This window comes from Microcebus murinus, chromosome 9, assembly GCF_040939455.1.
Source record: "Microcebus murinus isolate Inina chromosome 9, M.murinus_Inina_mat1.0, whole genome shotgun sequence".
NCBI classification, from domain to species: Eukaryota; Metazoa; Chordata; class Mammalia; order Primates; family Cheirogaleidae; genus Microcebus; species Microcebus murinus.
This window is the reverse complement of record NC_134112.1, coordinates 20,203,192-20,229,868: the sequence shown is the minus strand read 5'-3', so window position 1 is coordinate 20,229,868 and position 26,677 is coordinate 20,203,192. Positions and strand designations below refer to the sequence as shown.

Sequence of the window (26,677 nt, the reverse complement as noted above, 5' to 3'; positions counted from 1 at the left end):
ATCATCATATGCTTGATTCAATAACCAATTCATTATAGTGAAAACAATACAGGATATATGCCACTGACTTAATTTTCACCAAGAATATTAAATATTTTATTTCAGTGTGTCCATACTGAGTAAGGTGTCCTGTCTCAAGAAATCACATCCTCAAGTTTCAGATAATGGATAGGAGAATAGTACCAAGACAAGTTCAAAGTAGGCTGGTTTCTGCTAGGCTAACAACTATAACACTTGGTTTAGTCTAAATCACCAGGGATGAAAGAGAACCAGTGGCTAGAGGCATTGGTAGCTCTGTTTTCCAACAACATACAACCACTGATCTTCAGATAAATAAATAGTGAATACCCAAATAGCACTGGGAATGAAATAACAGCGATGATAACAAATCAAAGTGCAGCGACTTTCTCTACAGAACACAACATAGGGTAAAGGAAATAGGTATAAGAAATATGAAAATGACCATTATACCTGCCTTGGTTATATGGTATACTACACTCCTCTCTTGCAATACACATACAATGTCACTGAAGTATGTAAGAAATACTTAACAAGAACTGGAGATACTGGGGATTTTATTCAAATATTTTAGAATGTAGCATAACAGAATCAAAGACTACCTTATGAAATATGTCAAAGAGTATCAGAATATCAGCACATTGCAGTATGATGAACTGCATCACATACTTTTGTTACCTCCACAAATTCCTTCCTTCCATATTCCTCTTGAACAAAAATAGACCTGGTTTGGTGGCACACAAAATAATGATACTTCAAATCTGAAGGTTAAGTTATTTTGAATTCTCTGAAAACTTTTCAATTTGAGTATGATACCATTTTGTATGATATAAGGAAAATAAGGGCGTAAAAATTTCCATCATTTTTCGTAAAAAGAAAAATTCATTTTATAGTAAGGCCATGATATAAGATGTTGGAGAAGAAGCAAAGCCTTCCTGACAAGAATCAGGGTATGTTGACTGGAGCCTCATCTGAATCAACACTAATTAAGAAAGCCTTAATGTACATTTATTCTGACTGATCTTTTTTTTTTTTTTTTCTTTTCTTTCTTTTTTTTTTTTTTCCTGAGACAGAGTCTCACTCTCTTGCCTGGGCTAGAGTGCTGTGGCCTCAGCCTAGCTCACAGCAACCTCAAACTCCTGGGCTCAAGCAATCCTCCTGCCTCAGCCTCCCGAGTAGCTGGGACTACAGGCAAGTGTCACCATGCCTGGCTAATTTTTTCTATTTTTAGTTGTCTGGCTAATTTCTTTCTATTTTTAGTAGAGATGGGGTCTCACTTTTGCTCAGGCTGGTCTTGAACTCCTGAGTTTAAGCAATCCTCCCACCTCGGCCTCCCAGAGTGCTAGGATTATAGGCGTGAGCCACCACGTGAGGCCCTGACTGATCTTTAATATATTATATTTGTACAGATGAATTTAACTTCTTAATCATTAGTCTACTTCCATATTCAAAAAACAATGATTTCTAAAGAAACTGATTTGAGGCTGGGTGTAGTGGCTCATGCCTGTCCAGCACTCTGGGAGGCCCAAGCAAGAAAATCACTTGAGTTTGAGACCAACCTGGGCAACACAGCAAAACCCTGTCTCTTAAAAGAAATTGATTTCAAAGTTATGCCATTTTATTCACAAATCAATAGCAATATTAGATTATTTAATATTATCTTTTTGATACATTGGGATAAGATAAACATGAGTATCTCCATACTGCAGTTATGAAATTTCTGGGTGTGGTTTGGTATCACCAATCCAATGATAATGTCCCAACTAAAAATCATCCTAGGGCCGGGCGCTGTGGCTCACGCCTGTAATCCTAGCTCTTGGGAGGCCGAGGCGGGCGGATTGCTCAAGGTCAGGAGTTCAAAACCAGCCTGAGCAAGAGCGAGACCCCGTCTCTACTATAAATAGAAAGAAATTAATTGGCCAACTGATATATACATAAAAAATTAGCCGGGCATGGTGGCGCATGCCTGTAGTCCCAGCTACTCGGGAGGCTGAGGCAGAAGGATCACTCAAGCCCAGGAGTTTGAGGTTGCTGTGAGCTAGGCTGACGCCATGGCACTCACTCTAGCCTGGGCAACAAAGTGAGACTCTGTCTCAAAAAAAAAAAAAAAAAAAAAAAAAATCATCCTAATTCTCAGGATGAGATTAGGACAACTTCAAATGTTTAATTGTTTAAACTAGGATTTAAAACTATAACATTAATTTTGATTAAAAAAAGACAAATCTTTAACTTTACCTCTATAAAGAAAAATAGCACACAGATGCATTCTATTCTAATAATGTACTGTTATTTTTAAACTAAAAATTTAAAAATCAACTAGGTTAGTGTAAATCATAATGTACAGAGAATACAATTCATATTTTAACCAAAGACAAAAAAATTACTTGTACTTTTTATATATATATATATATATATATATTTACTCATCTCTGTGTTTTTGTGTTTTTTTTTTTTATTTTGAGACAGTCTCCCTGTGTTGCCCAGGCTAGAGTGCCGTGACGTCAGCCTAGCCCACGGCAACCCCAAAGTCCTGAGCTCAAGCGATCCCCCTGGCTCAGCCACCTAAGTAGCTGGGACTACAGGTGCACACCACCACACTTGGCTAATTTTTTTCTATTTTTAGTAGAGATGAGGTCTCGCTCTTGCTCAGGCTGGTCTCCAACTCCTCAACTCAAGCGATCTTCCCACCTCAACCTCTCAGAGTGCTAGGGTTACAGGTGTGAGCCACCATGCCTGGCCCTCTGTGAATTTTTAATTATCTTAATATTACACTATATTTTCCTGGATATGGCCCACATAAAAATTAGTTTAAATCACTTAAGAATTTCAGTCAGCACTGTTTGAGGAAGGCATCTTTCAAGAGCAACTTGTTTCCATTTAGAATTCACTAACTGTCTTTCCTCTAGACATCCTGCTGGCCCCACCTGCTGCTCTCCTGGAAGCTCTTACTGGGATTTCCTTAGTTTCCACCCTGCTGGCCGCCCTACAGAGCCTTCCAGACAGTAGGGTGTGCTTGTAGTCCCAGCCACCCGGAGGCTGAGAAAGGAGGGTCGCTTGAGCCAAAGAGACTACCCTGGACAAAAGTGAGACCCTGTCTTAAAGTATTTTAAAAAATAACACACTATTATGTAGAAAAAAATAAAAAAGAATTTCAGTCAGATGGTTTATATTTGGTACAGATAAAAGACCTCATTCTGTATTGGTACGAAGGAGTGGAACTACAATTTTTATACAACTACATTAAAAGTAAAGATTTAAATGCACCTATTCAGACTGGTGTATTTACCCACATACATAGATGATTTTATAATTTATTTAAAAGATTGTACATTAATAAATTTTAGTGATAACCGTCTTCCCTGCCTGTCTCCACATTAAGGCCAATTCTTTCATTCCTTCACGACATACAGTCATTAAGTGTAAGGCACTGCATTAGCAGCTCTGTAAGAAATATTAATACAAAAGTTTTAATAAGGTATATATCTTACACTCAAGGCACATGTTCTCTAATGTGGATCGTAATATAGAAACCCAAATAGTAATACATTGCCAAGATGTCCAGATAAAATATAAGAGAAACAGAAGAAATGAAGATTACTTCTGTTGGGACTAAAGGAGAAAGAGACAACTGAGTTAGGCTTTGGAAGAGAACAGGGTTTAGATACGCTGAGATTGGAGAGGAGTCAAAATGCAGGGTCTAATGTGGGAAAAAGAGAAATGGCTGTTTGTCTAGAACGTAAGTGTGTGTATGAAAAGTCTGGAAAGAAAGATTTGGAGCCAGATCTTGAGAAGTGAAGAATATGAAGTTGTCAACATAAAAGATCTATCAACATTTTTAGAAAAGCAAAGGCAAAAATTGTCTAAATTAATGCAATCCAAGTAGAAAACAAAACACCTTTTGTCTTGTTTTCCTTCACCAGTCTGAATGAACCACTGTTGAATTGAGTACATTGCTACTTGCTTCTAAAACAGAAATGTGTTACCGGGTTCTAGGACCCAAGTAACAAAGTACGTAAAGGGTACCATTAACATTACATTGTTTTTATAGTAGGAAATTCTCCTATTACTTGTATTCATTTTGGTTTAAAAGAAAAGTTGACTCGAATAAGAAAATGAGTTTTAGACCACATAGAAATATGTTTAATCCCACTGAATCAAATGATTATGCAATGGATGCAAAGATCACATCTATGTTATTATGTTGAGCCATATGAAGCGGGCAATATTGGACTATATTTGACACATAAAAACAATTTCATATGCTTCAACCTAACAGCAATAACTAAACTGATAATGACTTAATCACCACTTTTAGTCAATTTTCACCTTGATCATACACTGATGGAGGAAAGATAAGTTGAACAAAAGATGTATTAAATATGATACAATGCTGTTTGCTTGCTAAGTCATGTTCTAGTTTATAGGCCAGAAAAAGCTAGAGAGAAAGAGAAGGATGAAAAAATAAAAAGAAGAGAACAGGAAAAACAACAACAAAAAGAACAGAAAGAGAAAATAAGAAAGAGATCATAGGGCAGTTGTCCTCTTTAAAAGAGAGGATTTTTTTAAAATGTTGTTTTTTAAGATTTTACCATTGTGAATATGGAGAATAAATGTAATTTCTTTGCACACATACAAGTAAATATGCTACTTAAATGGTTAAAACACTAACATAGGAGATAATACTTACTGAGTGCTTAAGATGTGCTATTACGAACTTTATATAGTTTCTCATTAAGTATTATTGAGGTTGGTGGTTTCACATTCATTTCTTAAAGATAAGATTGTCCTCATCCAATATATCATAGCTATTAAGGAATGAGTTTGAGATTTGAAGCCAGTTCTAACTTCAAAGCCTTTATTTTTCCTACCTCATCCTGGTGTATATAATGCAATGAACTCTATTGTTGTGCAACAAATATTTCTTAAAAATTTGAATGCTTGTCATTTAAATTCAGAAGCCCCAAAATATTTCATAGTATATGATTTATGTGTGTTATTGCTGAGCAAAGAAAATTTAGCATAAAAAGGAATAGGGTAACCATTTTATATTCTGACAAGCACTATAATGCTCATTAGAGTTCAAGCAAAACATTTAAAGATAATTTGAAATTCAATTCCATCAGTATTTGAAGTTCTAGTGTGTGTCAAGCATTGTGAAGAAAGATCTGTATAAAATTTCAGTCCCATAATTATCTGGTTAGAGATAGAGGTTAAAGTGGTGAAGATTCACCATTAATAAATGGAACTGGAAATATTCAAATACCCACCATTTTCACAAGTACAGCGGACTCTCGATTAGTCATTTCTTGGTTATCCAATCTTCTGGATTTTCCCAGGTGATGTCACAGCAAAAGAGAAAAAGAAAGGTACACGTGACACACATAAATTTCAGGCTCTTCCTGTATGCTGATAACACACTAAGGTGGTACTTTTGGTATGATTTAAATGCCAAATTATTATGAGCATTTTTTTGTTTTTTAAGAAGCTCAGCAAAGGTTTTACTCTATCTGGCATAGTTTTGGGTTAAACATTTTGTATGGAAAATTTGAAGCTCCCCTATAAAAAGAAATTAATATAGTGTTAAGAAAATTTGAATAAGGAATTAAAATGAAGTAAATATTTGCCAAAAAACACTCCACTTTATTGCAAGGATATTTTATCAACATTTTTTTTTTCTTTCTCTTTTGGAGACAGAGTCTCACTCTGTTTCCTGGGCTAGAGTGGCATGGCGTCAGCCTAGCTCACAGCAACCTCAAACTCCTGGGCTCAAGCAATCCTCCTGCCTCAGCCTCCCGGATAGCTGGGACTACAAATATGGGCTACTATGCCTGGCTAATTTTTTCTATTTTTAGTTGTCTAGCTAATTTCTTTCTATTTTTAGTAGAGATGGGGTCTCGCTCTTGCTTAGCCTGGTCTCGAACTCATGAGCTCAAGCAATCCTCCCGCCTCGGCCGCCCAGAGTGCTAAGATTACAGGCGTGAGCCACCGAGCCCGGCCTCAACATTTTCATTACATGTCAGGATGAAGTTTGTGGGAAAATTGTATGTTGCTACTTCTGAATGAATGAAAGAATAGATAAATGAAACAAAGTAAGGAGAAACATAATATACAAAAGCCCAATTTTTCTTTTTTTTTTTTTTTTTTTTTTTTGAGACAGAGTTTCGCTTTGTTGTCCAGGCTAGAGTGAGTGCCGTGGCGTCAGCCTAGCTCACAGCAACCTCAAACTCCTGGGCTCAAGCGATCCTCCTGCCTCAGCCTCCCGAGTAGCTGGGACTACAGGCATGTGCCACCATGCCCGGCTAATTTTTATATATATATATCAGTTGGCCAATTAATTTCTTTCTATTTATAGTAGAGACGGGGTCTCACTCTTGCTCAGGCTGGTTTTGAACTCCTGACCTTGAGCAATCCGCCCGCCTCGGCCTCCCAAGAGCTAGGATTACAGGCGTGAGCCACAGCGCCCGGCCCCAATTTTTCTTTAATTTTCTTATATTAAAATCTTTGAGGATATGATATGACTAAAATATGAGTTATGTTTGAAGCTAGCATAGTGTGTGGCACAAAATAGGTATGTGAGTGTCCACTGAATAAGCATTTTAGGAGTCTGGGTGAAGTTTATATGTATCTATTTGTCAAACTAAAAGCAGCAGTTTGGTTTTTTTTGGTTTTTTTTTTTGAGACAGAGTCTCGCTTTGTTGTCCAGGCTAGAGTGAGTGCCCTGGCGTCAGCCTAGCTCACAGCAACCTCAAACTCCTGGGCTCGAGTGATCCTTCTGCCTCAGCCTCCCAAGTAGCTGGGACTACAGGCATGTGCCAACATGCCCAGCTAATTTTTTTTTTATATATATATATCAGTTGGCCAATTAATTTCTTTCTATTTATAGTAGAGACGGGGTCTCGCTCTTGCTCAGGCTGGTTTTGAACTCCTGACCTTGAGCAATCCGCCCGTCTTGGCCTCCCAGAGAGCTAGGATTACAGGCGTGAGCCACTGCGCCCGGCCTAAAAGCAGCAGTTTTTAAAATACCCCTCACCATTATTTTTTTTTCTCTTTTGTAGTATAAATCTTAGGGAAAATTACTAATTTACTTTTATTCCATAATGATTTTATTTTTACTTTATTCCAGGTAAATAAAATTTTATAATCAAAGCATTATTTAGAAAGGGCAATTTAGTTGACAGGGGGAAATATCTGGCTTTTCTTTTTCTTTTTTGGAGACAGAGTCTTACTCTGTTGCCCAGGCTAGAGTACCATGGCATCAGCCTAGCTCACAGCAACCTCAAACTCCTGGGCTTAGGCAATCCTCCTGCCTCAGCCTCCCAAGGAGCTGGGACTACAGGCATGCACCACCATTTCCAGCTTATTTTTTCTATATATTTTTAGTTGTCCAGCTAATTTCTATTTTTTTAGTAGAGACAGGGTCTCACTCTTGCTCAAGCTGGTCTCAAACTCCTGACCTCAAACGATCCACCTGCCTCGGCCTCCCAGAGTGCTAGGATTACAGGCATGAGCCACCGCACCTGGCCTGGATTTTTCTTAAACTCTAGTAATAGACTTGGATATTATATCTGTGTTCTTTTAATTAAAAGGTGTTATAGGAGATATATCATATGTTCTCTAATTCTAAAATTAAGCCCCTTCTTCCACTTTAAGTCCACGAAATTGCAAAATGTCTATTCCCCATCTCAGAAAGCCTGCTAGTTAAGTTGATGGTCTCATGATTGATGGCATCTTAGAGTTGAGTAAACAATATTTCCAAATAGTAAGAAGACACTTGTAATTTTTCACACCTGAGAAATAATGTAGTCTATAGAAGTATATACATGTGTGTATACACAGACATACTACTATACAACTCATCAAGCATTTGATCACCATCCCTAAATTTTAATTATAATGGTATTCTGGAGATCAGCAGTCTTTAGTTTAGATGATTATAGTCAAATTTAAGTAAAGTTTCCTTGGTCTAACTTCTTTCTGTCAGTCATCTATCTTTAACAAGAAGGTATCACAGAATTTGCATGCAAGTCTGTTTCTTCATTTATAGAAATTAAAGCAAACTACTAAATGCTCATGGCATTATTTTGATATTTAATATCAGAAAAGAGGTCTAGATTTCTCAAAAGACACTATTCAAAACCATTTTATTAGCTTGAAAAAAAGGAAGAATGTGGAAAAGTACAGTAGTGTGTTTATGAAAATATCTCATAATCTGTGAAACATTTGAAAAGCCCAAAGGAAAACAAAATTCAAGCAGTGAAGAATTAATTAAATTCATTTTAATATCTGAGACTCTAAGATCTTTTTCTTATACAGTATGGTAGCAGAATTACTCTCCAGCCTCTACCTTCAAGTATGTTTTTTGGAGCAATCATTTTTAATTTAAAAGGAAAAAAAAAACAGTACTACTAGGTAAAAGAATAATCTCTCATGGTCTCACCAAACTTTATATAAACAAAACAAAGTGTAATCACAAATTTGATATTGGCCAATTTTAGGGCATTTTTAAAATAAGCAAACCTAACAATTCATGGATAGTATGCAAATTTCAACTGAAGATCTTTCATCCTCATTGGTAATCTGACCAGAATTTATCTTTGTTCAAACATAATCTCACGTAAAGTGATACTGCAGTGCTTATATAAAAATCACTCTGAGCTCTGTCATTTAAAAAAGTATAAAGACTAAAGCATAAATGTCAGCATTCTGGCATTATTCTAAGGAAGACACTAAAAATTAGGGCAGGGTATTTTTAAACCTTTAAACCAATAGGCTTGTAAACCTACACCTGGTTTATAAAGTTCTGGCTTACTTTGCCAACGGTCATCTGTTGCAGATGCTTCAAGAGAAGAGTTGCTGGAAAAAACACATCAAGTGTAGAAGACATGTTCAAAAATAGAAAATAGTACCCTTGAACTATGAACTCTCTTCAAAGGAAGTTTTTGAAGTCGTCTTTGAAGTCTTTGAACGTGGACTGGGAAATGTGGAAATTGGAAAATAATTACTTTGTGTACTTTCTGTATGAGATTAAGATTTCTACTCTAGCAGTAGAAACCTTCATGACAAGGAATATGTAGGACAAGGCTAGAGACTGAAGCAAGAGGTAAGAAGAACTTCGCTTAAATAGCACAAGCTTGATAACTGAAAATTTATGGTATTAATTCAGTTATGGTATTTCATTCTGAGATGATAGTTTACAAATCAATTAATGAAAACTGGTATGTCTACATGAAAAATAATGTACTTGCTTTAAAACAAGTCTTAAAGTATCTGAATGCAAACTGAATACTTTTAAAGGCCTACTTGACTCTTAGAAAATGAAAAAGATTAAATTCGTTACCATAGCTTTAAAAGTTGTGACTCTGCTTTAATTCTGATACTTGCAGAAATATTTAAACTACATTGGTAGGATAATAAAATTATGAATGGTAAACTGTTACTTACATAAGAAATGATAACATTAATATATATTACTATAATATGGACAGGGTATCAGCAACAGTACTGATAATGAATGAATTTTTACTGCACTTTTCCAGCAACCTAACCTATTTGTCTTAAGCTTCAGTTTTTAAAAATGTTACTTTCTTAGGGTGATTAACACAAACTATTAAGTTTGATTTTCCTGTAAAATCAAACTATTAAGTTTGATTTTCCTGTAGGATTGTAATCATTTTCTTGGGGCATTTAAACAATTCTCCCTAATCAGATTTTCAACTCAGCAATGGGAAAAAAAATTAACACAAACTGCAAAACGAAACTTGCTCCATACAGACAGGAAACAAAAATTGAAACTGAATAGCAAAAGGTGGGAGGGAAGAGGAGGATATAAGAGGAAAGAGGAAAAAATAGATTTCAATGGCTAGTTATTTAAAAAATGGCAATTTAGGCAGAATTAAAAAAAAATTTAAAAAAGAAAGAAAAAATAAAATAATAAAAGAAAAAAAATTTAGCAATTTATACCAATTTTCTTAAATGGTAAAACAGTTTCTCAGTCAGAATTTTATGGATATTTATTAAACAATTTCAATGCTTAGAATTTACTCTATCCTTTCCACCCTTAGTACCTCTAATATCTAATAGCATTTTTCAAGATAAATAAACCAAGGCACATGGAAATTAAGTAAATTATACTAACTACCCTTAAGGCACTTTGAGTTCTTCTGTCCTTGGATTTGCCCTAGAACAGCAGCATAGGTGATGAGCAATATCCAGAGATTCTGGGTTTGGTGCAGGCTGCCAATAAAAACCAAGCAAACTGCTTTAAGAAACAGTCATGCTACATGATCTGATTTTTCTGATTTAGAGAAAAAAAAAACAAACTATAAAATGTGGAGGATTCAATTATTTAAATCTAACTTACCCATAGTATTCTAGGCTTTTACTACAAGATACATGTCTAAATCTTAATTTTCAATATATGATTTGTTATAAATCAGTAATCCAGATTTTTATCAATTCATAAAACAGACCAGTATAATCTCATTCCATAATATCATGGATAAAGCTCACAAAATAAAGGCACAAAATAAAAATTAACAATCTTTATTACTAGCCATAATAAACTGTTCCTAACCCTAATGACACAAAGCATGCAGATATCAGCAAAACCAAATCACACAGCAACTGAATGAACAACAAAATTGAATCTTACAGTGTTTTCCCCCAACTTGGAAAGACACTTCAAAGAGTACTTTTCTTTTTCTTAACATCTACACGTCAAACAAGAAGCTCTTAAAATTAGAATGTATAAAATGAAATTTTTGAGACCTTAGACTCTTCAACATTTTGCATGTTCATATCTTTGCAAACTATAAACTTCTGCATTATACTGGATCATTCTTTTATTTCCCAAGTTTATATTTTAAAATGCCCCAAATTTCAGCAAGATATAGAATCAAGTAGGAATCACGTAAAGTTAAACAAGAGAAACTCATCTGTCTACATGAACTGTGCACACTTACCCTGAAGGTACCCGGATGAGCAACGCCAGCAAAAGAAAATTCTTCCTGTCTGAGCACTACTAATATAGCACAAGGTGCAACTGAGGGCGGTTCCAAAAGCCTTGACTAAGCCCTATGCAAAAATCTTGTGACGTAATACTGCACAGTGCTTTATTATGCTCTGGCCTACAGCTAGCTCTGAGCTAGCCACCAGTCTGTTTACAGAACATAATCAATTGAAATTACGTGATGGTTAAGAGAAGGTAAATCCGTACTATGAGAACACAGGAAACTGGCTCTGCAAAGAAAAAAGCCAACCTCTACATAACCCTTAAAAATATTCCTTTCCTCATGGTTTGTCAGTGGTTTCTCAGTGTAGCTATGACATGTGTACTGTTCTGTATAAATACTGTATTTTAATACAAAGTAAAAAAAAATTAGGCTGTGGTTGTTGGGGGTTGGGGGGAGGAGGATAGGGAGTTATTGCTCAATGGGTACACAGTTTCAGTTGGGGAAGATGAAAAGAGTTCATCATGGTGGTGATGGTTGCACAGCAATGTAAATGTACATAATGCCATGAAACTGTACATGGCACCTTTTATATTGTGTATATTTTACCACATTTTTTCTTAAAAATCAGCTCATGAACAAAAAGACATGATGGCAATGGGATTTAAAATGATTTTTGTTTTTCTTCATATTTTCCTATATTTTTTGCAAACTTTCATAAATCAGCCATAAAAAATCTGAAAATAAGAATTAATTACTAATTTGAAAAAGTTGGAAAAAAATGTTACTTTCCTGTTAGAAATAAAAGCAAACGGTTGCGAAGAAAATATTTTTATTGGTTTTAAAGAGAATCAGTCTTGTTCTTAACCTGAGTAGCAGAGTAGCAATATGCTAATAACATGTGTCAGGAACTGAGAGATAAGAGGCTGTGGGCTCTGAGAAGCTTTATCATTAGGAACATGCCTGAACTACACTTCTGTAAATAAATTTTTATATCAACTTTCTACTTTCCTCAGAGAAATCTAGCCCAGGCAATATTTCAGTAATCAACTATGTGAAGTATCATTCTCTACGAAAAACAAACAAAAAATCCAAAAATTGCCTTTTAAAAATGTCACTAACTCTTGCTGCACCTCCTGGGTTAAAAAAAAAAAAAAAAAAAAATGTCACTAACAAATTATCCAAATGTGGCATCTACTAAATGTGAAACTTGTGGTGCTGCTATATTATTTTAATAAGATGGGAAGATTCATAACAAACATTCCTCTAAGTGGAAAACCTATTATATCTAATTAGTAAGAGAGACTTAAGGGCAGCAAAGGTGTTCCATTTTGAAAATATTTCTGTCTTAGGTACAAAAATGATGACTTAACTGTCCTTTGATATATTACTATAGTTAGCAATGACAGGAATTTGAAATATATCACTTTGAAAGAAGACACACAGATAGACCATCTTCACCAACAAAGAATGTTGGAATCATAGTTGTACAAACTTTTCAGAGAGCTATTTAGAAATGTTATTAAAAGCCTTAGGAATATACATTCCCTTTCACACACCAATTTTTTTGTCTAGTAATTTATCCTAAGGAAACAAGGCAGCACACAAAAATTTAGTTGTAAGGATATACACTGCAGATTTGTTTCATAATGCTGGGAAACTGCAAACAAACTAAATGCCCAATACCTAAATGTTCACTAATATAGGAGAGGTGAATAAATTGTGATATATACACAAAATATAAAGATATACTGCTCTTAAGAACGAATCTTATGAATAGCTAAAATATATTGTGTTTACCATGTACCAGACACTTCTAAACACTTGACAATTCCTTGTCTCATACAATACTTATAACAACCCTAGAAGGTTTGTGCTATTATTATCCTCATTTTACTGGTGAGTAAATTATGCCTTATAGCTGATAAGTGGTAGAAATGGATTTAAACTCAGCTCTAACTCCAGAATCCATGCTTGCAAATCACTGGACGGTACTGCTCCATGAGATAAGTATTTACAGCCACAATGAAACGTACATGGTCTACTACTGAGTGAAAAAAGTTATAAGAATATCTGCACCAAGAGTCCAATCTGGGGAGGAAAGATCTTTATATAAATATAGGAAAGTCTAAAATAGAATACATAAAACACTATCGGTAACAGAATTAAGGGGAAATTTTTACATCCTGAGTTTTATAAAACAAATGAGTTCCTTGGGAAATAAAAATGATGTTTAAATTGTTATAAAAGTAGCATAAATTATATCCATAGTCAGAAAAGAAAATTAAAAAGCCTGTCAACATCATATGGATGGTTTGGAACAATGTTTCCAAAGTAGAAAAGAGAAGCAAAAAATTCAGCCAGCTTATTGTACTCTAAAACAAAACACTTCATGGCATGAAAAGAAAGATGGCTAGTACCATAACAAGAAGAGTCTCTAAGGGTAGGTGGTTTTAGCTCTGCAGGTGTGTGCCTGTCCTGATAGTATGATACCAAGGAGAGCAGACAAGAGAGGGAATATGGGTGGCATTTCCTGCCTATAAGGGACTTCTTCATCATTTTAATTCCACCCAGTAACTGTGTGTATGTGGTGGGGGTGGGTGGGGTATCCCTTGAGGAGGTACTAATGTTAGGTTGCAGTCTGAAATGTCAGTTCTCTGTGTGATCATGGCCGAAGAATGACCAGACACACCAAAGACAAGCATGAAAATGAGGTTTATTGAGGAGAGAGAGAGGATTATAGAGCAAGAGCAAGATAAAGGTTTACAGAGTGAGAGACATATGCCACAGATGACATCCAGACCCACTGTTGCTCACAGCAACCTCAAACTCCTGGGCTCAAGCAATCCTTCTGCCTCAGCCTCCCAAGTAGCTGGGGCTACAGGTATGTGCCACCATGCCCAGCTAATTTTTTCTATATATTTTTAGTTAGCCAATTAATTTCTTTCTATTTTTAGTAGCAAAAGAGAGAAAAAAGGGCTTGGTTATGGTCTGGGTCTTGTTTTATAGTGTCTGAATTAGAATTTCCCTTGAGGCTCAAATGTCACCATGGAACCACTTTGATTGGACAGTTGGGATTTATATGACCTGAGTCTTACTGCACATGCAGATCTCCTATGAGCCTCTCTGAAAGCCCATTTGAGGGGTGGTGAACCTGAAAGGCACCCACTTTTGTCCCTAAGAGTCCTGGAATCCCTTACTATCTACCTAACGTTAATCCTTTCTTACTCTGTCAGAGTCCTGGAAGCTTGTGATGGCCCTTTATGTACATTCTAATTTAATCAGTACAATCTTACCAGAAAGATAATACTTCCCCTTTTTAATAGATAAGGAATCGGAAGTTAATAAGTCATTTATTACTTATGTGACTTATGTATAAGAGTTGGAACCTTTTTTTTAAAAAGGAAAGCTTTATCATGCTGTTTCTAGGCAATAATATACACATAACATTTACATGAGAGAGTCTGAGAAGTCTACACATTTTGAAAATTTGCCACAGGAAAGGAAAAAGGATGCAAGCAAAACACTGAAACAAAGACGCTGATTTTGTTTCAAACAGCTCTAGGGTACTTTTTTTGGAGAAAGGACAGAAAGGATCTTGCAGTAAAAAATAGTAAAGACAGGTTCTCTAACAGCACAATGGACTTTCATCTCTGTACACAATGACTGGGCCCCGTTGCCTTGGAGTTTCTTTACTCATTTACATAGAAACAATCACCCCTACCCTTGGTAATGTCAAACAGCAGAGAACTTCTCATACAGGACTCAAATCTTTGGAAGATTATTTTTCTCCCCTTACAGCAGTGAAACTGCATGTCTTTATCAATGGAGAAAAGAATATCCATTAATATTTCTGAGTAACTAAGAGCTTTTTAGCTTTTATTCAATCAACTTGAAAAACTAAGAATTATCACTTCATATTTTGCCATCAAAAAGTTCCTCAGAAATTCCAAACAAATAAATAACAAAGCCCACAAAAAATCATATCAATTTAAACCTAAGAACATTGTGGGTTTTTTTGGTCTTTAATATTGGAACAAAGAAGTAAAGAGAATAAAGGTATTGCATTAATAGTTACATGTTAAAGAAATCACATCATAATCCCACCATCCTGTAGTATGTATAGTTATTTCTCAACAATCCAACCTAAGACTTACTGACTAACTCATCATTTGGTTACCATACTCCAATTATCATTCCAACAAGGAATGTATTTTTAAACTCAAATCTGAATTTGACTGACACCCTAGGAAGTTATTCCAAGCAAAACAATGAAGTCATATAAGGAAGACAATTCAGTAGGTGGTGAGATGTAATAGTCTCCATACTGACTCTTACAAAACTTGTTCCTGCTAATTGCGGCATGATGTAAACAGAAAAGATGATTCTTTTTAAACATGCAAAACATCAGTCTAGGTATTTGCTCTCCAAACTTCCCCGAAGAAGATAACTGTGAACTGACTTCAATACTGTGATGACTGTTCAAAATAGAACTGAAACAAGATACTATAGATGTTTATATGAATATGGTTTAAAATATGTAAATAAGGAGCAGAAACAGAAATGGCATCAGTTTTGTTTGTTTGTTTGTTTGTTTAATAGAGACACTGGGTTTCCCGTTGCCCAGGCTGCAGTGCAGTGGCTATTTACAGGCACAATCCTACTGTTGATCAGCACCAGAGTTCTGACCTGCTCTGTTTCCTACCTGGGCCAGTTCACCCCTCCTTCAGGCAACCTGGTGGTGCCCTGCTCCCAGGAGGCCACCATATTGATGCCAAGTTTAGAGTGGATACCCTATGGGCATAGTGCACTACAGCCCCAGAACTCCCGGGCTCCAGTGATCCTCCCGCCTCAGCCTTCTGAGTAGCTGGGAGTACAGGCGTGCACCACTGCGCCCAGACTAAGTTTTTTTATTATTTAAAATCACTGCAAAAACTTATCCTACTAGGTGACTGTACCTGAAGCTGACTGCTGTATTTATAAATTACAGACATACATACATGAAAACTGAGAAAAACCTATGGTTCCCATCCCAATGTATTTCTTAAAAGCTTTGCAAAAATCTATATTAACTTAATTTTCAGAGACTCAAGTGAAGTACTTGAATATGGACTATATTTTTTTAACTTTCTTACTTAAAAAGCTTTAAATTCTGTAGTTTAAACTCATTTTAGAGGAAATGGCATTTATGTTGCAATAGGTAGATTAGATTAAAGAAAATAGGATATAAACAAAAGGAGTCTTTCCTAGCTCTCCTTTCAAATACACTATGTTTCAATATTTCCAGATGCTTAGCACTGAAACTGTTTTCATTTTATTGTAGCTGAGTCTCTGTGCTTGAAATGGAACAAGATGAAAAACTTTCTGTTTTAATTTTGGATTCCTTCCATATCAGACAGTTGCTATTCTGTCCACTGAAAAGACACAGTATTGTTTTTGTTATAGGTTACAACAAAAACCTATTTTATTATAGGTTATATTAAAAATGGTAAAAGGGTTACACAATTTAAACTTTTATTATTGGTGCCTTATATCTAGTACATCTAAATAAAGAATACAAAGTGACACTTTACTTACTATCCTCCCTTCTTGCTGTGCCAGATAAACACATTAACTACTAAAGTAAAAAAACAATGAAGGAATTATTTTGAGATTCAAATTTATAAACTAATATTAGTAAGTAGTGACAAAATTATTTGAAGTCATATGAAACATCAGTAGGTGAGAACTTGAGTTTTAAAAGTCTATAAATAGAAGAAACCACAAAATATAGCCCTTACAAAACTTCCTTGAATATTAATAAACTCAATATAGTAAACCAGACTACTTAGTTTAACCTGAGAAAAGTTTTGATAAGACATACTACATTCAACAATGGAATGTGTATTCATCAGAATAAAAACTTACAAATATAAGTTTTGTCAGAGAATGGCTTTCAAAAAGCTTTATGGTCAGGTTTTATCCTGGAGAGCTCTTTTAAACTTTTAAAGTTCCCATGCTAAATAAACTTCTTAACAACACATAAAAAGATGTCAAGCTATCCAATTGCAAGTATGATGCTAACTACTATAAAACCCTGAAACAAAAACCTGTCAAAGATGGCATAAAACGAGTAAACACTCCTAATTTCATATATCAATATAGATATAAAAGTATTAAATTAGTAATAAACTATACTCAATAATATAAAAAATAATTATCTAACAGGACTAAATCAAATATATTCCAAGAATCAATTAACAGTTATCACAGAGGAATGATAGAATCACAGGGATTGTATCTTCTTCAGACTTTAGGTATTTTCTAAATTTTCTATAAAGAATACCTTACTCTTATACCCAGAAGAAAACAAAAAAGATTCTTTTTTAAAAGTTACATGTTACAAAATACAACTAAAAGTGAAACTGTACACTTAAATATATGTAGTAATTCTACTACATCTTTGGAAGATATGGACATGGCATATATTAAGTCATGTTTATGAAGGTAAATGAAAATAATCTATTGGGGCAAAATCCTACCTTATTATTTTTTCTATATAGTAGCCTCTTCATTCTATAGCTGGGAGGGCAAACTAATTAGTAAGATACACAAACTAATTAAACAATAGCATATTTTCTCCTCCTACTATGACTATAGACTAAAGTCATAATGTGTAAATGAGGAGTCAACTGCAAATGAAGCTCTGTAAGCATTCTACAGATTTAATACACTGTTTCAAAGAAGACAATTAAACTTTAAGTTTGAAAAGGAAGGTAGCATTTAGGCTGCTCAAAATTAAAGTGAAACAAAAAACTTGGAGAAATGTATCTCCAACATACTCTGACATGGTTAAAATCTTTTTATAAAGAGTCCTTGCAAATCAAGAAAAAGAACCTAGACATTCAGAAAAAAATAAACGGCCAATTATTTTTAAAAGTTCAACTACAAATAGAAATACTTTTTAAAAAATACCATTTGGCAGAGATGGAAAAAATGGTATCAACTGCTATGAAAATACAGAAATAGGCACTGGCATATACACTGCTGGTGGAAATGTAAATTGGTACAACCTTTCTGGAGGGCAATCTGGCAGCACATTAAGAAGCCTTACATTTCTACATGCCCTTTGACCCAGTAAATCCATTTAAACAAATAATCATGGACATGCACAGACACTACAAAAATGTTCACTGATCCATTATTTATCATAATGAAAAATGTAAAACACTCTGAATGTTCACTGATAAAGAACTGGTTAAATAAATCATGATATACATGCATGTTCTCTCTCACATGTGGGAGCTTAAAAAGCTGATCTTATAGAGGTAGAATAGAATAGTTACCAGAGGCTGGGAGGGGTGGGTGGGGGAGGGAGGATGAACAGAGATAGGTTCATAGGTATAAATATAAACAGATAAAAGGAATAAGTTATAGTGTTCAATAGCACAGTAGAGTGACTATAATAAGCAATAATATATATTTCAAAGTAGATAGAAGAGAAGATTTGAAATATTCTCAACACAAAGAAATAATAAATGTTTGAGGTGGTGTGATGGATATTCTAAAATACCCTGATTTGATCATTACACATTCCAGGCATGTATCAGAATATCACATGTACCCCCAAAATATGGATATTATGTATCAATAAAAATTTTTAAATAAAATTATGATATCCATGCAATACAACAGCATAAAGTAATATAGTCATTAAAATATAAGTATAAATTTATTATCAAGGAATAAAGGTAAATGAATAATCTTGTTAAAAACATTACAGTATGACTACATCTGAGAAAAAACTATACTTTATAATTATGTGCATAGAAAAAGAAAGGAAGTACACTTACTAAAATAGGGGGTTTTTCGGTGGCAAAATTATAGATTACTATTTTTGCTCATCTAGATTCACTAAGTTTTATATCAACTTATTATATGATATAAAAAAGGAATCAATGGAAAATAAAATAGGTAAATAATTTCAAATGAACAAATTACTTACAAAAAACTGGATAATTCAAGTACTCAAGAGTCCTTACTTTCTTAAAGCTGAGTCACATGATTAAAAATCCATGAGCTAGGCCGGCGCGGTGGCTCACGCCTGTAATCCTAGCTCTCTGGGAGACCGAGGCGGGCGGATTGCTCGAGGTCAGGAGTTCGAAACCAGCCTGAGCAAGAGCGAGACCCCGTCTCTACTATAAATAGAAAGAAATTAATTGGCCAACTAATATATATACAAAAAATTAGCCGGGCATGGTGGCGAATGCCTGTAGTCCCAGCTACTTGGGAGGCTGAGGCAGGAGGATTGCTTGAGCCCGGAGTTTGAGGTTGCTGTGAGCTAGGCTGACGCCATGGCACTCACTCTAGCCTGGGCAACAAAGCGAGACTCTGTCTCAAAAAAAAAAAAAAAAAAATCCATGAGCTAATTTTTTGAAATCCATAGTGAGTCACCTGATTTGTTCATGAGTACGCATACTAAAGGGGATTCAAAAGTGAGTAAAACATATATGGAAGCTTTATTCTCTATAATAACCCATGTTTCTCAAGGGTACTAGGTGCTCAGGTTAAAAATTGTTGCTTAAAATTTGGCATAATGCTGGACATCTCCCAATGCCTTTTTAAACTTTAAGAAAGATGCATGATATAGGTAAATATTCTGCTGTTACCTCCAAATCTGGGGGCTCGACAGCAATATTGCTTAGAGATCATTTTTTAAATTATTTTTTTAAATTATGACAAAGTTAATTTACTTAATTAACTTAATTTAACCTATTATAAGAGAGTATGTCTAAAAGAAAGTTGGGCAAAATTAGCTGTGTTAATAGAAAGAAAAAAATAAGAGAATAGATATTTATTAAATTACTATGTGGTAAGCACTATTTGCCACTTTATGTGTTATCATCTCTTTTTTAATCTTAATAATCTAGGAAGGCACTTAGAATAATGTAGTGTTGGAATTCTCCCAAATACAACTAAAAACACCATGTGAAATAAAATACGAACACTAAGACAAAACATATTCTTAATATAATATACTGAAGGAAACAAGGGGACAAGAGAGTATCTAGATGAATCATCTCCATTCTAGATAATTGGAAATTAAGGCTTAGAAAAGTCAAGTATCTCATCAAAGCTAAACCATTAAAATGTGGCAGAGATGAGATATGAATCAAGGATTTTGCCAATTACTAAACTCTCAAACATGACCCCATCCCCTTACAAGACTGTCTAGTGTTCAAACCACAGATTACATCACTTGTTAAAGGAAGAAGATACTGAATATCATTACTAGATAAGCCACAATACTTACAAGAACACAGAGAATTAAAGAACAATAATTATGGAACACTAGATCCATAATCCTATCCTACCAAAATTAGGAACATGTGACAAAATCTCTGATACAGATATATAAAAACATGGTTGTGCACAAAATAGAAACTTTTCTTTTATTTATCTAGCTTGGAAGGACATAAAAATTTTAAAGATCAACAACACATTTACACATACTTAAATTACCCAAAAGGGGTAACTTTAACGAAAAGCTTCAGAGATCAGAATCGGATTGAATACTGACTCTGCTACTCACTAGTTAGTTCCTAAGCAAGTTAACAGAAAATTACAACTACCAGGTGGACTGTGTTTTAAGGATTAAACAAATATGTATGATGTACTTTTAGCTCCTTTCCTAGTTACAGGATGATAACACAGTGGCAAACTAACCCAAATGGCAATCAGTTTCTAATTGCTTTTTAGTTCTAGTCCTAGTGAAGCCTCCTTTTTTTCCTAAACTAACTTCAACGAATTTCTATTTTGCAACATTTCACTATGCTATATAAAATGCTTAAGTTCTCAACTTTTCCTGTCTCCCTTCATCAAAATCAATTTAGTGACTCATTCCCTTAGAACCCCGGCAGTTTGGCAGAGAAATCTAAATAGACTGACAAATTGAACTTTGTTCACACAGGGAAGACCATTTAAGAATATGTTAATTGTTTGATTATGGCATTCTGAATCTTGTCACCACCCTGAATCTGAAATGGCAGGATATCTGAGGTAAGGTAAATGATAAAGCTATGCCATGACAAAGCTGTGGTGGAGATAGAATGGAGGCAGGAAGGATCTTGCAGGCACTCACTACCTACTTCCACCTACTTACAAGAAGGAACTTGGCAAACAAATTAAGAAACATTCTAATTAACTGCTGAACTACTTTGTAATCTGCTAGGACCCTGAAAATGAGGAAGATTAACAACACATATGAAGAAAATTGACAAAATGGCATTTAACTCTATAATGGCAAAAGATTGTCAAAAACTTGGTTTAAATTATATAGATTAATGGTTTAAACAACTATGAGAGTTAACATAGAAGTGCATAAAACAAGAAAGGTAATTTTGAAAAGTAACACAGTGCCATAGCAGAGAGAGAGGGGATGGGAGGAAGAGGGAAGGAGAAAGGGAAGGGGAAAGGGGAGAAAGGGAGAGGGGGGAAGGGGGTAAGGAGGAGGGGGGGAGAGGGAGCGAGGGAGAGGGGAGGGAGGGAGGGAGGGAGAGAGGGAGAAAGAGAGAGAGAGAGACAGAGACAGAGAGACAAAGAGAGAGAGAGAGAGAGAGAGAGAGAGAGAGAAGTAAAGACTGCCACCTGCTGACAGAAATATTGAATTGTATAGATTTCCTTGCCTGCTGTTTTTTTGTTTGTTTGCTTCTTTGTTTTGAGACAGTCTTACTCTGTCACTCCAGGTTGAGTGCAGCGGTGTCATCATAGCTCACTGCAACCTCAAACTCCTAACCTCAAGAGATCCTCCTACCTCGACCTCCCAGAGTGCTAGAATTACAGGAGTGAGCCATGCACCTGGCCCCCTGCCTGTTATTTTGAAGGGGAGACTACACCTATCAGGTAAGGTTTATGATATTACATGTCAAATAAATTGTTAAACTGAAGATATAAATTACAACTTCTAATTTAAAAAGGAATAAAGACTAAAATAGAATGTAAGATTCTTTATCTGTATCTCAATTTAATAACTAAATATGATGTCTTAATTATTTTTAAACCAAACAAAAAAGGTAAATATGGAAATGATCTAACATAAACATAAAATCATATAGGGAACATTCAAACTACTATGAAAATTCAGTATAATCCAAAACACTGCAAAAATTATAAGGTCCTGTAGATTTCACCTCTCCAATCCATTTCTTTTCTGTCTTCCTCTTTCTACTGCTCCCATAACAGTTGAAGACTTCATTATGTTTAACCTAGGCTTGTTATAATTCCTGCCTCCCACTTCCAGATTCTAGTAATGCTAATTTAGTATATGCTCAGCTACCAGTTTAATCATACTAAAATGCATTCCACTCTAGGATGACTGTTGTGGAAGAAATAAAAAGAATGCACTCTCAGCAGGGCGCGGTAGCTCCGGTTTATAATCCCAGAACTTTGGGAGGCCAAGGCAGGATGATCACCTGAGGCCAGAAGTTGGAGACCAGCCTGAGCAAAACAAGACCCAGTCTGCACAAAAAAATAAAAATAAAAAAACACGCGCTGGCTGGTCTGAAGGCAGTGAGTATCTCAAGTGATTGTTCACAGTTATAGATGGAATGCCTTGTTCTACCCTTTCCCACTTCTTACTATTGCACTTGATTAGTCTTTAAGAAAAAAATGCACTCAAAGAGTCTTTAGCAAATTAATTATGAATATTTTATACTGATAATAAAGATGTTCTACAATGTGGTCCCAACACACTTTTTTTTTTTTTTTTGAGACAGGTCTTGCTTTGTTGCCCGGGCTAGGTAGAACACAGTGGCTTCGTCATAGCTCACTGCAACCTCTAGCTCCTGGGCTCGAGTGATCCTCCTGCCTCAGCCTCCCAAGTGGCTGGGACTACAGGCATGCATCACACCATGCCTAATTTTTCTATTTTTTGTAGAGATGGAGCCTTGCTCTTGCTCAGGCTGGCCTCAAACTCCTGGCCTCAAGCAGTCCTCCCTCCTTGGCTTCCCAGAATGCTAAGATTATAGGCAGAAGCCACTGTGCCCAGCTGCCAACACACTTTTAAAAATCTTGTTGCTAGCCTATACAACATAGTGAGACCCCTTGGATAGCTGAGGCAGGAGCTCCTTGGATGGCTGAGGCAGGAGTTTTCTAGAGCCCAGGAGTTTGAGGTTGCAGTGAGCTATAATGATGCACTGCACTCTTGTACAGGCAACAGAGCGAGACACTGTCTCAAAAAAAAAAAAAAAAAGAAAAAAGAAAAAAAAGAAAAAAATCTCATTGCTTTTAAAAAACTGATTTAAACAGTACATGTTCATATATCAAACAGTATAAAATGTTAAAGGATAAAAAAGCTGAAGTCTTCTTTCCCAGTCTCATCCTCCCAAGTCCACTATCACCAGGAATAAGTATAAACAGCTTCTAATGTATTTTTTCAAAAACTTCCAAAAATGACATATGAGGACATACATGTGTATTTCTTTTGGGAGCACAACTGTTCTGCTACTTGCTTTTTCCCCTTGTCACTATCTCCTTCTTTAAAATGTTAACTCATACAGATTTACTTTTTTGCCAGATGCGGGGTCGCGCGCCTGCAGTCCCAGCTCCTCGAGAGGCTGAGGCAGGAGGATTGCTTGAGTGTGGGAGCTCTGGGCTGTAGTGTGCTATCCAGCTGTCCACACTAAGTTCAGCATCAATATGGTGATGTCCCGGGAGCGGGGGCCCACCAGGTCGCCTAAGGAGGGGTGAACCGGCCCAGGGTGGAAAAGGAGCAGGTCAAAACTACCGTGCTGATTAGATTTACTTTTTTAAACAGCTGTACAATATTTTATTATATGAATTCACCATGATTTATTTAATCAATGTATACTGCCTTCAACAGAATAAATGAAAGCGCCCATTTTTCTATATCTTCATCACTCTTTCTCTTTATACAGTTAATTTTTTTTTTTTTTGTTAGAGACAGGTCTCACTCTGCCAGGCAGGCTGCAGCATAGTGGCCCAATCATAGCTCACTGTAATCTTGACCTCCTGGCATCAATCAATCCTTCCACTTCAGCCTCCCAAGTAGCTAAGATTACAGGTGCCTGCCACCATACCCAGCTAATTTTTTTTTTAATTTTTATTTTTTGTAGAGATGGGATGACTAAGGAGAAATTGATAGAGCAGGAGAAACAAGGAGAATTTAGGCACTGCCTTTGTTATTTTGTCAGTTGAAATAGATCTTTAATTTTATATTAGAAGTTCATGAGAAATTAGGGTTTGCTATAGACATTTCTATTTGTAGACAATGTTGGAAAGTTAGTTTTTTCATATTGGAGGATTTTTTTTTCTTCTAGCAAGCTGAAAAATTTTGTTCACTAACAAAGGTTTTCAAGGCATTTTCACATGATAGCTATTTTCACTTGATATAGTGTTTATATTCACTTTTAAAAATCTTGTTGCCAGCCTAAGCAACATAGAGAGCCCATCTCTACAAAGAATGCAAAGTTTATCCAGGCACGGTGGCACCAGCCTGTAGTCCAAGCTTCTTGGATGGCTGAGGCAGGAGGATCGCTTGAGCCCAGGAGTTTGAGGTTGCAGTGAGTGAGCTATGATGTTGCTACTGCACTCTAGTCCAGGCAAGAGCAATACCCTGTCTCAAAAAAAAAAAAAAAAAAAAAAAAAAGAGAGAGAAAGAAAAGGACAGAACAGAACTCGAGCTATTTTGCTTGTGGTCACTTATCTAAGAATTTTGATTTTTTATTATTTTTTAAAGACAGGCTTTCCCTCTGTCACCCAGGTTGGAGAGTAGTGGCATGATCATAGCTCACTGTAACCTTGAACTCTTGTGCTCAACGGATCCTCCTGCCTCAGCCTCCCAAATCGCTGTAATTACAGGCGCATGCCACCATGCCTGGCTAATTTTTTTTTATTTTTTGCAGAGACTGTGTCTAGCTATCTTACCCACGCTGGTCTCCAACTCCTAGCCTCAAGTGATCCTGACTTCCCAGAGTGCTGGGATTACAGGCACGAGCCACCATGCCCAATTTAAACAGTAACGGGTAATCCCAATTCTATCTGTGAGCAAGCAACCAGGAAATTTTGTTACATGTAAAATTTGTAGTTTGCTAGGGTAAGAATCTGGATTGTTCTCAAATTTCAGTATGCATCAAAATAACCTGGAGGGCTTGTTAAAACAGATTGTTGGAGTCCAACAATCTGTTTTAACAAAGTTTCCAATTCAGTTTGTCTAGGGTGGCACTAGAGAATTTGCGTATCTAATTAGTTCCTTGGAGAGGTGGATGCCACTGATCTGAAGCCATTCTTTGAGAACCACTGGTGTAAAACACTAGCATATGGGATCCAGTATTTCAAAATAAGGCTTCATCCTTCTTTCTAGTTGTCATGGTTTATGTAACCAGCTTTTATAAGCCTTAGCTGGGTTGTAAAAAACCGCTGTATCATGGGGAAAAATGTCCGCCCCGCACCCTCCAGCTGATGACTAGTGTTCGTAATCTAAGTAAAGATAGTAAAAGGAGGCCAGGTGAGGTGAGGTGGCTCATGCCTGTAATCCTAGCACTCTGGGAGGCTGAGGCGGGAGGATCACTAGAGGTCAGGAGTTTGAGACCAGCAAGAGTGAGACCCTGTCTCTACTAAAAAAACAGAAAGAAATTAGCTGGACAACTAAAAATATATACAGAAAAAATTAGCTGGGCATGGTGGCAGGTCTGTAGTCCCAGCTACTTAGGAGGCTGAAGAAGAAGGATTGCTTGAGTCCAGGAGTTTGAGGTGTGAGCTAGGCTGATGCCATGGCACTCTAGCTGGGCAACAGAGTAAGACTCTGTCTCTAAAGAAAAAAAAAAAAAAAGAAAGAAAGAAAGTAAAAGATCTAAAGATATGATGGCTTGGTCTGCACGGTGGCTCACGCCTGTAATCTTAGCACTCTGGGAAGCCCAGGCAGGAGGATTGCTTGAACTCAGGAGTTCAAAACCAGCCTGAGCAAGAGCAAGACCCCGTCTCTACTATAAATAGAAAGAAATCAGCCAAACAACTAAAAATAGAAAAAAAATTAGCCGGGCATGGTAGCACATGCCTGTAGTCCCAGCTATCCAGGAGGCTGAGGCAGAAGGATTGCTTGAGCCCAGGAATTTGAGGTTGCTGTGAGCTAGGCTGATGCCACATCACTGTAGCCCAGGCAAGAGAGTGAGACTGTCTAAAAAAAAAAAAAAAAGATATGATATTTTCTGGTTTAAGCCAGAAAATAATTTTTGGATAAATTTAAAATATAAGTATCCAGTTCAAAGGTGGCTCCATCTGTTACATAAATAAATTCACAACAAAAGGAATAAGAAAAAAAATCTGTAAAACTAAAACAGTTTCAGGAAGTAAGTATTTCTAGCTACTACAAAAATGGCTCACTAGATAAGAGATGAAACTTTTAAGTTGAAAATGTGGTTAACTTGTGGCATGAGGATAATACACAGGAAACATGTGACAAGTGTGATTTGAAAGGACAAAGTTACATGCCTGGTACAAACATTTCCATATTTGCAAATTTGGAGATTCGAGATGATCGTGGGTATATCTTTTGACAATGTTGTGAGTTTGATGTATTTCCCTTATTTTACAATATATTTTATTCAAACTGGACCAGTCATGATCATTACCCCTCAAATACCACCACCACCATGAATCATTACCCAACGTCATCTCCTATTTCTTTGAACTCCACACAGTCTTTTGTTAGTTAT

General features: G+C 36.0%; 1 protein-coding gene and 1 long non-coding RNA gene across 6 annotated transcripts in view; one reads left to right on the top strand and one right to left on the bottom strand.

The window, feature by feature from the left end:
- NT5C3A (5'-nucleotidase, cytosolic IIIA) overlaps positions 1 to 26,677 on the bottom strand; it is a 61,148-nt gene that overhangs the window by 13,521 nt on the left and 20,950 nt on the right. The window contains exons 1-2 of one of the 5 annotated variants that reach the window (XM_012741273.3): positions 10,980 to 11,619; positions 5,286 to 5,340 (exon numbers count right to left, since the gene is read on the bottom strand). The exons of 1 other annotated variant lie outside the window; for it this stretch is intronic. In XM_012741273.3, coding sequence (XP_012596727.1) covers positions 5,286 to 5,321 — 36 coding nt within the window. In that variant the 5' untranslated portion in view covers positions 5,322 to 5,340; positions 10,980 to 11,619. Of the gene's footprint in view, positions 1 to 5,285; positions 5,341 to 8,827; positions 8,852 to 10,979; positions 11,620 to 26,677 lie in introns of those variants that run through there. 3 more of the 5 variants (XM_076006321.1, XM_012741274.3, XM_012741277.3) reach the window with 3 other exon arrangements.
- On the top strand, positions 8,701 to 22,620 carry LOC142872903 (uncharacterized). The gene is made up of 3 exons (XR_012920994.1): positions 8,701 to 9,118; positions 21,692 to 21,848; positions 22,316 to 22,620. It is a non-coding gene; the product is annotated as an uncharacterized LOC142872903 (long non-coding RNA).